The 14873-nt window shown below is 41.2% G+C and overlaps 1 protein-coding gene across 1 annotated transcript; it reads right to left on the minus strand.

Annotated features, from left to right (window-relative positions):
- On the minus strand, positions 1–8793 carry tcea2 (transcription elongation factor A (SII), 2). Its single transcript, XM_048242205.1, has 10 exons — positions 8208–8793; positions 7116–7178; positions 6916–7021; positions 6438–6534; positions 5683–5846; positions 5475–5531; positions 4663–4817; positions 2771–2917; positions 2188–2259; positions 1–714 (listed from the first exon to the last, which is right to left on the minus strand). The coding sequence occupies exons 1-10, from the start codon at positions 8274–8276 to the stop codon at positions 706–708; spliced, it is 939 nt and encodes a 312-aa protein (XP_048098162.1). The 5' UTR covers positions 8277–8793; the 3' UTR covers positions 1–705.
- Positions 8794–14873: the final 6080 nt, after the last annotated feature.

The following is a 14873-nucleotide window of genomic DNA, read 5'->3' on the forward strand; positions in this document are numbered from 1 at the left end:
TATGAGGAAGCCGAAGTTAGACTCCATTTAATGCAAGCAATACAGGCGCCCAAGTGAAATCTATCGAACTCCACCAACCTACTTCACAAGGTTCACTAGGATATTGTTGCCATTACCTTCTCTCAAAGTATAAATGGAGGAATTCTCACTCTTCCTGACACACACACTGAAAATAACACGCATTCTCTCTTGATATTTTTCATTTTTTACACTTCATTGTCAAAAAAAACACCTCATCCATACTAGGAGCAGGCAATCAAAAAAAAAAAAAAAAAAAATGGAGTATGCATAATCTACGTATGCAAGCTCTAAGAACACTTTCACACAACACCTCTAGAACCAGCAGAAAGTTGTGTAAAACTAGGAGCACCATGAATGAGGGAAGGGAGATAAGAGGCAAAAGAAAGGCACAAGCCATCATTATGGGCAAGAGCAAACAAAACACCTAAGGTTGGCAAAACCTGTCCACTGGTTAATACAAAAAATAACAAAGTAATTAATTGTTACGGTAGAAATAGAAAAGAAATACACAAAATAATGTACATCTATTGTCTTTTAGGGAACAGCATCCATGTGAAATATATTACAGCGTTATGACAAAAAAAGCATGTATGTTTTCTTTTAAAAAAGGATTGTAACAAAATGATTTCTTCAAATGTGGTTCTCCATTTTTTCCTCGCAGAAGAATCCATATTGTCCATCCACTCAACAGAACTAGAGGGGAAAAGGGGAGAAAGCCATTGCAGAAGATCAGATGGATAAGTGAAGCCGTTTTCCACACATCCATCTTCCATGCTAAAGTTTTTTCCCAGTGATCTCCACCTGTTTGAGATGCTAGAGATCCTTAATGTGATGAACGTGCCTTACAGTCAGTGTCAGAGTTTCCAAAGTCGCTCCTTGATTTCAAACTTAGAGCCTTTTTAGTGTAATGCACTCACACAAATCAGTAACTAAATCTATGAGAGGAGACAACACATAATTAAGCAATAAGCCCCGAGAGGCCGTAGGTTACACTGATTCTGCAACAGCTAAGGGGCGTAAACTCCCCTTAGCTGTTGTAGAATCAGTGTAACCTACGGACTCGAGTGTTTTATTGCTTTTCTAAAACTGTTACTATAAATACCTGGCAAAGTTTAATAAAGTAAAGGCACAGCAACTAGAAATGGAAACGATTTATTCACAAAGAAATATATTTCCTCTCTGAATGGTTGCCAAGCAACGTCGAGACGCAGCTACTTTAACTTTTGTATCAAGTTATGGTAGCGCAGTAATATAGAATGAAATGCGGTCAAGGTGTATGTTTATGCTGGATTTTACAACGGCATCGAACGCAATTCAGCCAATCACAATCAAGGACCGGAACTATCAGTTTTAGAAGCCTGTGTAAACTGCTGCCAGTAGTGCTTGTTAGCAAGTACCGCCATCTAGTGGTATTCCATGCAGGGTTCCCACTCTAAGTCAGATATAAAATTCCATGACTTTTCCCTGACGAAAAACCTGAATTTCCATGACCTACTATAGAATGAATTGTACAATATACCGACCAAAGATTTCACAGAAGCCGTAGAGCATTCAAGAATCTTTGACTTTTTATAGAGTGAGATGAATGGGCTTTGAATAAACAAAATTGGACCACAACCACTCAAGCAAGCAGTAAAGCGAATTAATTACCAGATATACACCAACTCTGCATGAAAATATGTTTGCATTAATGCATTTTGGCAAGTACATTTTAAAACTGCTACAACAAAATTCCCTGATATTCTAGAAATTCCATAACTCGTGGGAACCCTGTCGATGAGTTCTAGAAGTCTTTTTCCAATTCCATTTAAAAAATGTTAGACCAGGATAACTCAGAAACTCATATCTTTAAGCAGATTGAATATCCACTGACAATTATGTACTTTCAGAAATCACTCTCATATAATCACTGTCTGCTAACCAACTAGAGATCAACTCCAAGGGGCCACTAGAGCACCTGGTTTCTCTCAGCTACCCCTTTTATGTAAGCTACTGTTCATTAAACTAACTGACCTTAAAAAATGCCATAAAACTCACTGGATGGGGACAGTGTTGTTAATGTAAAAGGCTTACGTGTTAGTGTGTAAATATGAATGATTACAGTGGAATAATCACTGGGGTTAACACAAAGAAGGTGGCGTAAGTAGCCAGACCGGTGAGACTCACCTTCCACCTGTTCCCACACTCGTTGCACAGCACGAACGTGGTCATAGGTTCATCTGCGCTGCGTGTCTGCACCTAAACACACACACTTGTGTGAACATGCTGGATTCATATATGGAATATATATGAGAGGCTCAATAGCTTTTGCTAATTGATCTTCACACACCACAGCATTTCATGCATCAAGGCTCGCTCACTCACTCACTGCAAGCACGTGCGCACACACACACGCACAGACAGTCTCTCAGGATTTCTCAAATAATCCTGGTCATGGAGGCACACTTTAACTTGCCAAAGGCATGTCAGGGCAGCACCACCCCGTTCCCATAATGCACTGGGGATCTGTGTAGTCACTTAGTGAAGCTTACTCAAGTACCCAATCAACACAAGAGGCTCAATTTCACTTCTTCAGTTCACTGGACAGACTGCTCTACAGTTGAATACGAGAGCCTTATTGAGAGCCAATACTGCCCATGTTTTGCTTGTTTGATTATAATGGAAGCCATGCGGGCCAGTGGTTCATGGCTGAGTGGCAGTGGTGGTGGCAAGGTGTGGTAAGAGAGAGGAGGTGTGAGCGGCCGCGTACCTGGGTGTAGGTGCAGTTCTTGCCCCTGCACTTGCCGCAGATGAACATGTCAGTCTCAGTGCCACCCACTTTGGAGAGCTGGTGCTCCCTGATGGACTCCTTGGTCATGGCCTTCCTGATCTCCTTCAGCTCTGCACTGGCCATCTCCTGCATGAAGATACAGAGTGGGTCAACGTTGACATGAACACAAGCACACACAAAAACTGCACATAATAAGAATGCTGTAGCACGCGACTAGTCTATACACTATATAGACCCTTTCAACAATAAAAACAAAAACAATGCTTGAACATTCTATTTGGTTCCCAATCTACTTCCTCTGCATTAAGATAACATATGGAATGTTAAAAAGGAAGTCTTGTGGGGCCAACTATGATGCTGATAATGGAACTCTCTTGAAAGGGTCTATAGTCTCCTAGTCGAGCCTAGTTGACATGAATAGGTAAAAAACTAGGGCTGGGACGGTAACCACATTACCGCAACACCGTGTTCACGTGACGCCTACTGCAGGTCTGAGCTCGTCACGGTCATCGCCGCAAAAAAAAAAGAAACATCCATCAAACATTGGCCTGCATATGTAGCCTGCGTGTGCACATAGTGTGTAATATCGTGATGTGATGATGATATTGTGAGGAACCATCTTATGACATGGTTGCAGGGTTTTCTAACTTATCATCAAAAGATGAAGACCTTTTGCGTGTGTGTTGGGAAAAGTTCCAACATTCCATATGTTAACCGTGAGAGTAGGGGAGAACTGGCACAATTGTAACACTTTTCTATTCTCTCCGTTCAAACTCGATTTACACAAAGACGTTAGACTTAAAAGCTGTGAAATTTTGCCAGAAAGGAGTCATACATGTTTACTCCATGAATGTTGAAACAGAATTTTAAAATATGTTCTAGTTTGTTATGAATTTAACTTAACAGCGACATGTAGCCTACCTTTGTTACAACCTGACGCAGCCATTAAAAAGTGCGGTAGCCTACTGTTGTAAGAGTAGCATAAGTGCCAAGAATGTAACAGTTCTGAAAACGTGATAGCCTGCTTCACCTGCATCCCAGCATCACTTCCACTTATGCCTACTGCATTATAGTTCCCTGCCTGGAATCTGAAATCTACTGGATAGACTATCAACTCACGATTGTACTTTATATCCTTACAGTGTTGTGAGTGTTTTTCTTGTTCTGTATGTGTGTACCGGTATTAGGGGTGTCACAATATACCGGTTACGTGATAATTAAAACATGACCATATGAATATCGTGGAAATAATGGATTGTGATATTATATCGCATAGTCTTTACTTTCCAACAACAGCCTTTTTAAATGAACAGTCATGTTGGTGCTCTTTTTTCTCTCGTGTTTCCTCTCTCCTCCTCCCTTCTCCTTTCAAAGTCCCACACACAAACCTGACGTCATAGCAATGCCAAACTTTTGACTTTGCAACTGGTAAAGATGCCGGACATAATGGAGAATGCAGTGGATAGAAACATTATATGTTTTTGAAGAGAGAGACATTTTGGAATAAAATTAATATAGTTTCAGTGATTGCTTTCTTTTATAATGATTGCTATTGATAACATGATTTCCCTAATTTCCCCTCGGGATAAATTAGGCATCTATCAAACTAACTAAAAAGCAAAATGAAAAATATATGTACAAAAAGTAATAAATAAAATGCAATTAAGCGGGTCCGTCAGACAGGTGCGACGGGAATATTGGAAATTGAACGTTCTAAAGAATATTTGGGTTCACTGAATTAAACATGGAATTTTAGAACCTTACATTGATGCGGAACAGAATCTTCTGTTAGAACGTTCAAAGCTCCCTGCTGAAGGGTTAAATACACGTAAAATAAACCCCCCAAATACATAATGGTAAACACAGCCCACCTCTGCTGTCATGGTGGCAATACGCTCGGGTGCGATGTTCCCACACAGAACGTTGCGTCGCAGATCAGGGTTTTTCTGGTCCCGGAGGTTAGAGATGCGGCTCCTAAGCCTGGTCTTGTACTTCATGTCCGTGGCCTTAAACTCCTGGTAGATAGGTGCCCCGACACACAGGTCAAGGGTTTAACAACAAGCCACACAATCTATATGCCCTGTGAACACATCCTTTTGTTTTTGCACTTTTAAGGCCAGTATGTCTCTGTTTAATTGCCTCACTAGTTACAGAAGACTGCATACTGCTTATTACAGTTTAAGAGAGAGGCACCAAATTACATCATTTTTAGCCGCTCTTTTCACTTAAAAAACACTAGCTCAGAACAGAAAACACTGATTACAACACAAGGGTGTTCTTCAACCTTCCTTCAACTATTTTGGCTATTTCAGCATTTAAGGACATTCAGTTTAGTGTATCTGATAATGGTGCACTGCCCATGGTCATAAATGGTCTTTACAGTTCAATGCCCTCATATCCAGTTCTACTGATAGCTATATAGACCCCATCAACAGCATAAACAAACATGTGCGTGCCCAAGGAATTTCCGGTAGCAAACAACATTGAGCTAATATAATGGTAACATGGGGACAAACTTTAAAAACAATGTTTCAAAGTCAAAATTTTGTAGAGCATTAACCTAAAGCCCAAATAATTTTCAATTAAAAATATCTGCATTAGTTTTGGACGTTTAAACCAGAAATGCTCCATGATTGAAAGGGTCTATAAGATTCCCATTTGGACTTTAAGGACAAAAGGATATAGTCCTCAATCTGGGCCGCCAGATGATCGCAATCAGCTCCAATCGTTTTATGGTCATCTAAGAGAAGATTGAAGACAAGACGTACAAACAAAGTTAAACAGAGCCTGACAAATCATCTCACAATGCTCCAGAGCCCAAGCTAAGGTGGACAGGTCAGGCCTCGAAGCCGTGTCTGGGCTGCCCTTTCAGCCCTTGATCACTCTCTTACCGCCAATTTGCAGCGCTGCCACCAAGAGTTCCCTGGATTTGGTGCGTACGCTGTCAGTGGTGACGGGGGCTGGGGGGAAAGACGTGAACTTTGGGGTGGTCGGGGTGGTTGGAGTGGTTGGGGTAGACGGGCTGGTGGGGGTCTTGGGCGGTTCAGACTTCTTGCTGCAGATCAGAGAGGAGTGAAGATATTTTCTTTTTCACCAAGTAAAATAGCCTACCTATTTTTTCTGTTGATGCTGATAAGAGTCCTAGAATGTTTTCTCTCTCTCACACACACACAGTCTTTCGCTCTCTCCCTGTGTGTGATATGTAAATGAGCTGAGTAGGTGAATGTTTTCACAGTAGGTGGGATTACATGGGCACTTTTAATCTGATTAGAATCGGAATAATGACTCAATCAGAATAAAATGTTACATATAAACACCTTGATCAGGATGAAAACTGCCAATCAGATTAGAATTTGAATTGGAATGAAAGGGGTGGTGTGGTCAATCGGATTGCCTGCTGTAACTTCTCAAGCAAAAGCAAAGCAGCAATGGCTATTCCGATCAAAGATTGTTTGAGTGCTTGCGAGCACCTGATCAGAATAGAACATAACCCTTGTGAACAGATGCACAAATTTTTCATTTGGAAAAGTTTAATTGTTTTAATTGGAATGACAAAAGAAACTGTCATGGCTAGTGCCTAGAAAAATTCACACCACCTTTTCTCTCTCTCTCTCTCACACACACACACACACACACACACACACACCTGTCACTGGAGCTGGGGCTGTCCTTAGATGAACACTGAAGAGGCGAGGCACTTTTCTTTTTCTCCTCCACTGCTGCCACCTTTCCCTCAGCACCATCTGTGGATCGGCCGAACAGGACAACCATGAACGCTTATTCATCAACATTTGTCAAAACACAGGAAATTCCAGGTGACAAAGACAACAGATGAATGGGGAGTTAAAACAAGTTAAAAAACACATATCAAACTTTACACAACACAACTTTAAACAAGTTAAAAAACACATATCTCTGGAAAAAAACAACACAATTTATGAACCTAGTTTCACTTGAATAGTTGCTTTGCTGGTTTCATTTTTCATACTTTGTCAGGCCTGTTTCACTTTTGCTAAATTCAATCCATAGTAATAGGGAGTGTCAGCACGCAACCCAAATCCATCATGTGTTTTTGGCTTATCAGTTTGCATTGTTTTCTGGTGAAGCATAGCTAAACTCCTTACCCAGAAGTTTCTTCCAAGCTTTGATGAGAGACTTGGCCAAAGTCTGCACCTCCTCATCAGAACTCTGCTTCCTCACAGCATTCACAGACATGCCGATCCTTGTGGACTAAATAACAGTGACAGTGTAAATAAGTCAATTGATCCATGGAGCCTTTGAAATTCTAAAGGCCTCAAACAAGAAATGCATCAGTCTCAGGTACCTGTAGCGTCTCCAGCGACATCTTTATATTCTTCAGCTCTCTAAGCAAATCTATAGCACCATCCTGCAAAAGGAAGAAGGCGTATGTGAACATTACAATTGGTGAATTGCAAGCAAATCACCTGCCTGAATGTTCTGCACACAGAGTCATGTCTCTCTAAGATTATACCTCTAGTTTGTTGCAGTATTGTTTTGAGGTGTTATATTCAGCATGAATGTTGATTTTGTTTGTGTCGGAACAGCAGTGAAGAGAAATTTGGAGTACAACCAGCTGCCAACTCATCAGCTCCGGTGCACGCGACTCCACGCAAATGAACACATGAGCGGGACGACGAAGAGGTCCAAACACGAAACATGAATGGGGTGAATCAACAACAAAAACAAATGCAGCGTTTTGTTTAAAAAGCTGACCAATGCGCGCCTAGCGTCTGTTCGTAAGTTAGACTGGAGTTATGTTGGAGTGGAGTGTGGAAAAACGCCTAGATAAACTTCAACATTAGCAACAAAATACGGTCAGTTTTACAAGAAATATTTCCCACATGTTCATTTCCACAAGCCTACTTTACTTGTATGTTCCGCCCGCACATCGTCATGTACAGCAATAGGTTGCAAATCGAAAGCGAACGTTACAACAGCAAAAACAAGCGCGAACTGAAACAAATTTTAACATTTTGTTGCTCATCCATGAAGTCTATTGACCTGCACCCGAGCCAAGCGTTCATGAAATATTCTGGCGTTTAAGGAAAAAAAAACACGGGATTGAATGCAGCGATGGCCGCTGGCGAATAGCAACAGTGTATCCTAGTTATCCAATGCTGGCGGCGTTACATTTCCACAAAATGGTAACATTACAGCCCACTTCTCTGAATTTGGCATGCTAGATGACTGGTTCCGTGAGGACACAACACACCAATTGACTGATAGGCTATAAGTAGCCTAAGCTAGGCTTGCATCAGTGATGGGCGATGCACTGATTTCGAGAAATTTCTCTCAAAACAAGCGTAGTGTAGTAGACTAAGCTTCAAAATAGTCCAGCCTACCTGTTTTCTGATGCAAAGGGCGTTCTACTCTGCACCCAGCGAGTCCCACTTACCGTGTTTTTCTTCTGCACCATTTTGTCCAGTTTCTTCGCAATGCGTTCGACCTCTTGATCCTTCACCATTTTGCACAGATTTGGTTGATTATGCCGAGCGTGTCGGTCATACCTTTACCACTGACAGAAAACACGACTTCTTCCTCCCTCCCTTGCTTGCTCTAGTACTCTAGTATCCTAATCGCGTGGAATTTTTGCTCCGTTTATCTGTCAAGGCTGGAAGAGCATGGGACTTGTAGTCCACAGACTAGCCTACAACCACCTAACCGCAAAGAATTCTAGGCGGAACTACAGAGACGGAAGCGGCAATCATTTCAGAGGTAATACATAAGTTAGACAATTCCAGAATATAGGCTACCCGTCACTATGTACAGTTGCTTTCGGACTGTATATCAACCCGGAACTGTAGTAGGCCTAGTCGGCGATTGCCAGACAAAAAAACGCAGTTTAAAGTAATAGGCCTGTCATAGCACTGCGCTGTAACCTACTTCCATACTTCAATATTTTGGAATAGGCCTAGGATACTCCGCTTCAGCCCTCTCTCTCTTTCCTTCTCACAAAAAAGAAAAGAAAACGCACAAATCCAAATGAAGCTTAAAACAAGCAGGTTGCTGTAACCTGGCAACCACAACAAAACACAAACTAGCCTACTTAATGTAATTATTATTATTATTATTTTACAGAAGAGGTTAATTTGATGTTCAATCTCTCTCTCTCTCTCTCTCTCTCTCTGCATTGTGCGTGTTTAAATTTATATCCAATCTTGTAGACATGATGTTTCATTTTCCTCATAGGAGCATAGGCTACATATCCAATGCCATTTCTGTAGTCAGCTTCGACAAAAATAGCCTAAATATAGCCTACAATTTCATATCACATATGCACATCTGAAAACATGTCTTTAAATATCCATTAAAATGCATATTTTAATAGTCAATGTTAGATTGAGCTACAATGAAAAACTATGTTATAACTTGTGAGAGTGTTCTTTATCATATGAACATAAAGGGCAGATTTTTCGGATTTCAACCGTGCAACATCCTTCTGAGCACTGAAAGATTAAATTATTGATTGTTATTGTTTCTCTACAACATGAATACGTACACTGAATAATATAATGGTCAGGTCACTACATGACACATTGTACTGTACCAGTATACAAACCACCCTTCCCAAAAAGTTGTTGTTCCTTTAACCTTGGCCATACCCTATCCGTTCTGTTGGGGGCAGTATATGGCATACTGTATGTTGTCAAATGACTCTCAGGAGAGTGTGATGTATTTTGATAAAACATATGTTTTCCTTAGAACAAGACTTGCCATTGGTTGTTCATGACCATGTACTCATTACCAGCACACCAGTCACTCAAGGCATGTTCTAAATAAGTATATTATTATTATTATTATTATTATTATTATTATTATTATTAAGTTAATAATAAGTATATTATTATTATTATTATTATTATTAAGTTAATAATAAGTAAAGAATAATGAGTTGAATGAAAGTGCATTGCATTCAAGATAACTGAAATCGACAGTTAATATAGCCTATAGGTTAAAGGAATAAGACATTAGATATAAGACGTTAGAATCATAACCGCGCTGCACTAATTTGTTAAAAACTATTGCATTCAAGTTCATTCTGCATACCACCACAAATAGAATTCAATTCTGTGGGAAACACTGAATGTGAATAATAAAAGACAAAATGTGTATTATTAAAAAACAAGACAGGATAAAAAAGAAGATAGGCCTAATTAAGGGGGCAAAACTAAAATGAAAACAGACAGACTTTGACAAATAAAATGATATGTAAAGAAGGACTTGGGCCAGATGAGAATGGAACTTAACAGATTATAAAATAAAACACAATAAAAGAACAACAAAACAGTAGCCTATTACTAGTGCTTGAGTGCTTGAACAAAAAAATAGACCAACCCCAGTCTGAACTAAAAGCACAACATCAGACTGAACAATATACACACCAAAAGGGACTAATACTTAAAAGGGAAAGTCAGAATATAAAAGTGAGTTTTTTGTTAGTTTCAAAAGTTTCCAAGCAGACAGCAGATCTCATAACTTTTACTATTTCAATGTGTAGGGCCAATAACAGTAAAGGCTCGACAGCCATTTGATCTAAAATTAAAGCTAGATAAGATGCTCCTCTCCTGCCCCCCTCCAGACACATCAACATCAACAACAAACAAACAAACAAATAGATTGCACATCATGGGAATGGGAGTGTTTTCCAAAAATATAGTTTGTCTTGTGTTTTGTCATTTGCCATTGTCACAAAAAGACATAACATGGTAATGAATGTGTGATAATGTGTGTTTATAAACATTGTTCAGGGGACTAATATTACCTTATCATATTTTTAGGCTCAGAGATGGAAGATGGACATTTCCTGTAACTGTTCAATAGATGGCACTCTTGTACTGGTAAAAATCGCTGGGTTCTCCGTAACACTGCACTGTAGCACTGAAATGATGATGGAAGTTGCATTTCCATTGCACTTTTAACATCAGGGCACAGAAACTGTGTTATCGCAGTTTAAAAAAGCTAGAGTAGTAAGTTAGTTATGAAACAGATAGAAAAGAAAGACATGTATAGAAACCTTGGTGACATGTATTTTAGTGTTTAAAAATGTGTAAAACAGTATATACTCTGGAAATAAACTCAGGAATTATTTATAGAATAAATGGACGCCTTTTTCCATCAGTAATTAGCCTTATGCAGCTATCAAGGGTGTATGTTTGTTTTTTGTGTCCAGCCATGTAGCATTCTGTTTGAACAATTAGCAATAGTCAATTCACACACGGGTGTTTTCAAATTCACTGTGTGGTTGCTTGTTTGAGCAACGTTTGTGGCAGGCCATATAAGGAAACCCCACCTCAGTGGCCCAGTTGCATCGTGGGAGGAAAGTCCCTGTGCCCGTAACGCGGCCGCACTCAACCAGGGAGGAAGCGCAGCCTCCATCACCTCCATGAGGTCATTTTAGAATTTTCCAGGGTCCATGATCCTGTGCCCAGGCCACTACCTCTGCAGCTGAACAACACACTGTCATGTTACATTCCGCTGTCAGAAATATGGGCTGAGGTCATTCCTGCATGTACATTCCACCGTTGATTGCATTAGGGACAGAACACGTGGATTAAAATGTGTGACTGCAGGTGTGGTATGATGACATTAACAGGCATGACAAAAGAATATTTATATCAGAAGAATATTAGATTTTAATTTCTGAAATAAAAGCATGGAAATTATGAGACAGCAAGAAAGGTTTTTTTCCAGTTGTGGTGGACATATAAGCATTTTGTATATCAGTAGATGGCAGTGTTTTCAGGAAATACTTTGAAATCATTGGATGTTACAGCATATCCACCTCAATGACCTGGTTGTTATTCATTTGTCATGTAGAAATGGTCTCCCTGTTAACTAAAAATAAATAAAATGTTTCTTTCTCAGATATAGTAGTATTTTAAGTCATTTGAACTCTTACCAAAACTCAGCATGAACCGAAAAAAACCCAAAAGTTTTGTTAGAGCACCAGGTACTGAACTGGATTTTGGGGTCGCAAGGATAATTTCTGTTTCCTGAATATTAAATGAGAGTACTTTTGTCCCAACAATTAGCATGTGTTGACTTGAACAGAACTGTGCATGTGCTCTCTCACCTTTGGGAAAGAGAAAAATGCTGAGCAAAAACAAAAGTTCAGATGCCTGTGGAAGCGGGTCACAGTGTCGCCACACTGCCAAAAAACGCCGTCCAGTGTACACAAACAAACCAGAGACACAGTATTTATAACACTCAGTCACACACGCGCACGCACGCACACACACACACACACACACACACACACATATACACACGCACGCGCACACACACACACACACATACACGCACGCACACACACACATACAAACACACACACACACACACACTTTCTCATTTTCATTCCTCTTTCTCTCTCTCTTTCTCTCTCTCTCCCTCCCTTTCTCTTTCACTCACACACTTTAACACATGGACGTGCACTTCTACGCTGCAGATTTTTATGGTCGATTCTCTTCTCCCTTCTGAAGGTCACTCTTGGCTGGGCTGCACATTGAAGTGATCAGGGACGGATGCTGGCAGAACGGGGTGCTGTTTCGCTTCCCCATGAATATCCATGGGTGCCCCCATGGTGCCTGCCCAAGACTGCGAGTCGTGAAGATAAACAGAGAGCTTTGTGGTGGCAAATCGAAATCAGACCACTCGCTCCTTCTCCTATGATTTTGTCCCCTCTTGTCTCTCTCCTCTCCTTGACATCCATATGTTGTGTGTGTGTGTGTGTGTGTGTGTGTGTGTGTGTGTGTGTGTGAATGAGTGTGTGCGCTTTAGAGTTGAATCTATTGCAACTATGCATTCATTTATTTTTGTTATTTCCAGATTGAAAGCATGGGAAAGCTGTGCGCTGCTTTGAGGGCTTTTCAGAGGCTCGTCTCAGAGCGACTTTGCTCTCCCGTCTTTGCACTAAACGTGCCGATGTACATACGCGTAAGATTTATGATGCGAGCTCGTCGAGTGAGGTCTCGCAGCTCTAACCGGAGTGGTCCACAGATTGTCGGAATGGAAGCCAAGGTTCCCAAATGTGAGATGGAATTTCAGCAGAGAATCGACTGTAGCTTTCCAACAGAAGAGGAGAGGCATCACCCTGTCACCTCAACCATGTCTTACACCAGTGTTCATCCTGCTGCTAATGTGTGTGTGTGTGTGTGTGTGTGTGTGCGCGTGCATGTGTGTGTGTGTGTGTGTAGGTTGTGTGTGTGTGTGTATCTATCTGATTCCATCTGTCTTGTATTTGTATGGGAAGAATATAGTGTTTTCTGTCTTTGAACACTCCTTAATCAGTGGGAATTTTGAGGACATGTGTGCCGACCAGACAAGCTATGAATTACTTTTAAAAAAGGGGGGGGGCAAGAGAGAAAGAGAAGGAGAAAGAAAGGGAGAGACTGAAAATCCTCCAAGATCCGCGTCGAAACAAAGAAGCATTATCCTGCGCCTCTGTCAAGGGCCCTCTCCGTCTGAGGAGTGAGCATGTTCTTGATTCCTAACACATGTACTCGAGGACATAAAATTCTGTCTCCGTGACATCCACGCAGTCTAGAAAAATACAAACGGCCTCAGATTCACTACTTTGCTGTGTTCTCTCAACGCAGAAAAAGATTTAAGCACATCCGCGACCTGCACAGTGCACAGAGAAAAACGAACACCGATGGCTCTTTACGCAAGTACCCTTCTCGTTTAGGCAATGGCTGCGTTAGGCTGTCCTGAACTGCCCTCAGAGTGGGGTTCTTTCTGCACAGTGAATTGTGCTGTCTGTTGAATGCATTAGCCAGGATTATAAGTCAGCATGACAGTTCATACTCAGGTGCATAATTGTTTTTTAATTTGTTTTGAAAATGTGGGGCTCCATCAGGAGATGTGCTGTTTGAAGGTGACTGTTTTGTTAAGTCAAATTAATTCAATTACATTTCCATTATACTGACATTTTAGCCACCAACAGTTTAATGTAAACTAGCATACATTTGGAGGTCATCTTTCTGTAAGCAGGATTACACAAAAATATCTCTATGTCTCTATTTTTAAGTAACTGGAAAGTCGGTGCAAAATTGAAAGTAATAACTCATTGCATTTTTGTGCAAATCTGTCACCTCGACAAATTTAGTTCTACTTTCACCACCTTTGCGAGATGCAATATTTGGCCTTGGAGGAGGTCTGCACCCTCTAGGTGCCTCACTGGTTTATTCATGTTTACAAACCAGCACAGATAATCAGTTGCATTAAAGCAACGGCAAGGTCAGGAGGTAACCCCGCTGAGAGCACATCTAATAATGGATAAAAAATGACCACTTCCACCATGCTGGAGATGCCTTTCTTTTAAACCAAACTTTTAAACAAACAAATGTTGCTGAATCAGCTGAGACTTTAAGGACAATTTTCCCTTTGAGTCGTCTGGCCTGTGTGTGACGCTGTACCAAGCCTGATTTTAAGGTTAATGGCCTTAATGTGGTTTATCTTCCTCCCTTTGCTTTTGGTCTGTTCTGCACTGTTCTCTCTACTTGAAGTCATATTGGTGATTTATTGTCCTTTCATCCCGAGCCAGCGTGCCCTGCTTGGGTTCCTCTGGTGTCCTTTTGTGAAGCCTGTTGTTTAGGAAAAAACATCTGTCTGGTGTTTTGGCACGGGGAAGCATTGTCCCGACAATGAGGCAATGGCTCCAGGTCTGAGGCGCGCACGATCCTGGCCAGCGGCAGCCCTGAACGATGGACGCCGCTTCTCGCTAATGACATCATCCCCTTCCTCTCCCCCCTCGGAATGGGACCTGACTCAGGGAACGCCGAGATTTCAGCCCCTCGCGACAGGAAGTACAGTAACGCCAACACACAATGAGACACAGTGATGGCAACATCACTCACACACGAAGCCTCGACTCGCAAGAGGAGCGGTGGAGTCGCCAAGCCCCTTGTGTCCTGTCTGCCACCCTTGACTACCCCCCTCCCCACCCCACCACCACCACCACCACCACAAACCCTCACCCTTAATATGAAGAGTTCAGATGCAAAACCCTCTAAATCCGTCTGACCACATTTCTTTTAAATGAGCATGTAAAATCCGGTTCCTA

This window comes from Alosa alosa, chromosome 4, assembly GCF_017589495.1.
Source record: "Alosa alosa isolate M-15738 ecotype Scorff River chromosome 4, AALO_Geno_1.1, whole genome shotgun sequence".
Classification (NCBI taxonomy): Eukaryota; Metazoa; Chordata; class Actinopteri; order Clupeiformes; family Clupeidae; genus Alosa; species Alosa alosa.

Bases quoted from the DNA above. Each gene is read 5' to 3' on its own strand.
- tcea2 (XM_048242205.1), bottom strand. From the start codon at position 8,276: ATGGTGAAGGATCAAGAGGTCGAACGCATTGCGAAGAAACTGGACAAA. The intron at 7,022-7,115 runs GTACCTGAGACT...ACTGTTATTTAG, and splicing joins TGTCGCTGGAGACGCTACAG to TCCACAAGGATCGGCATGTC. The intron at 5,847-6,437 runs GTGTGTGTGTGT...TCTGATCTGCAG, and splicing joins AGCCCCAGCTCCAGTGACAG to CAAGAAGTCTGAACCGCCCA.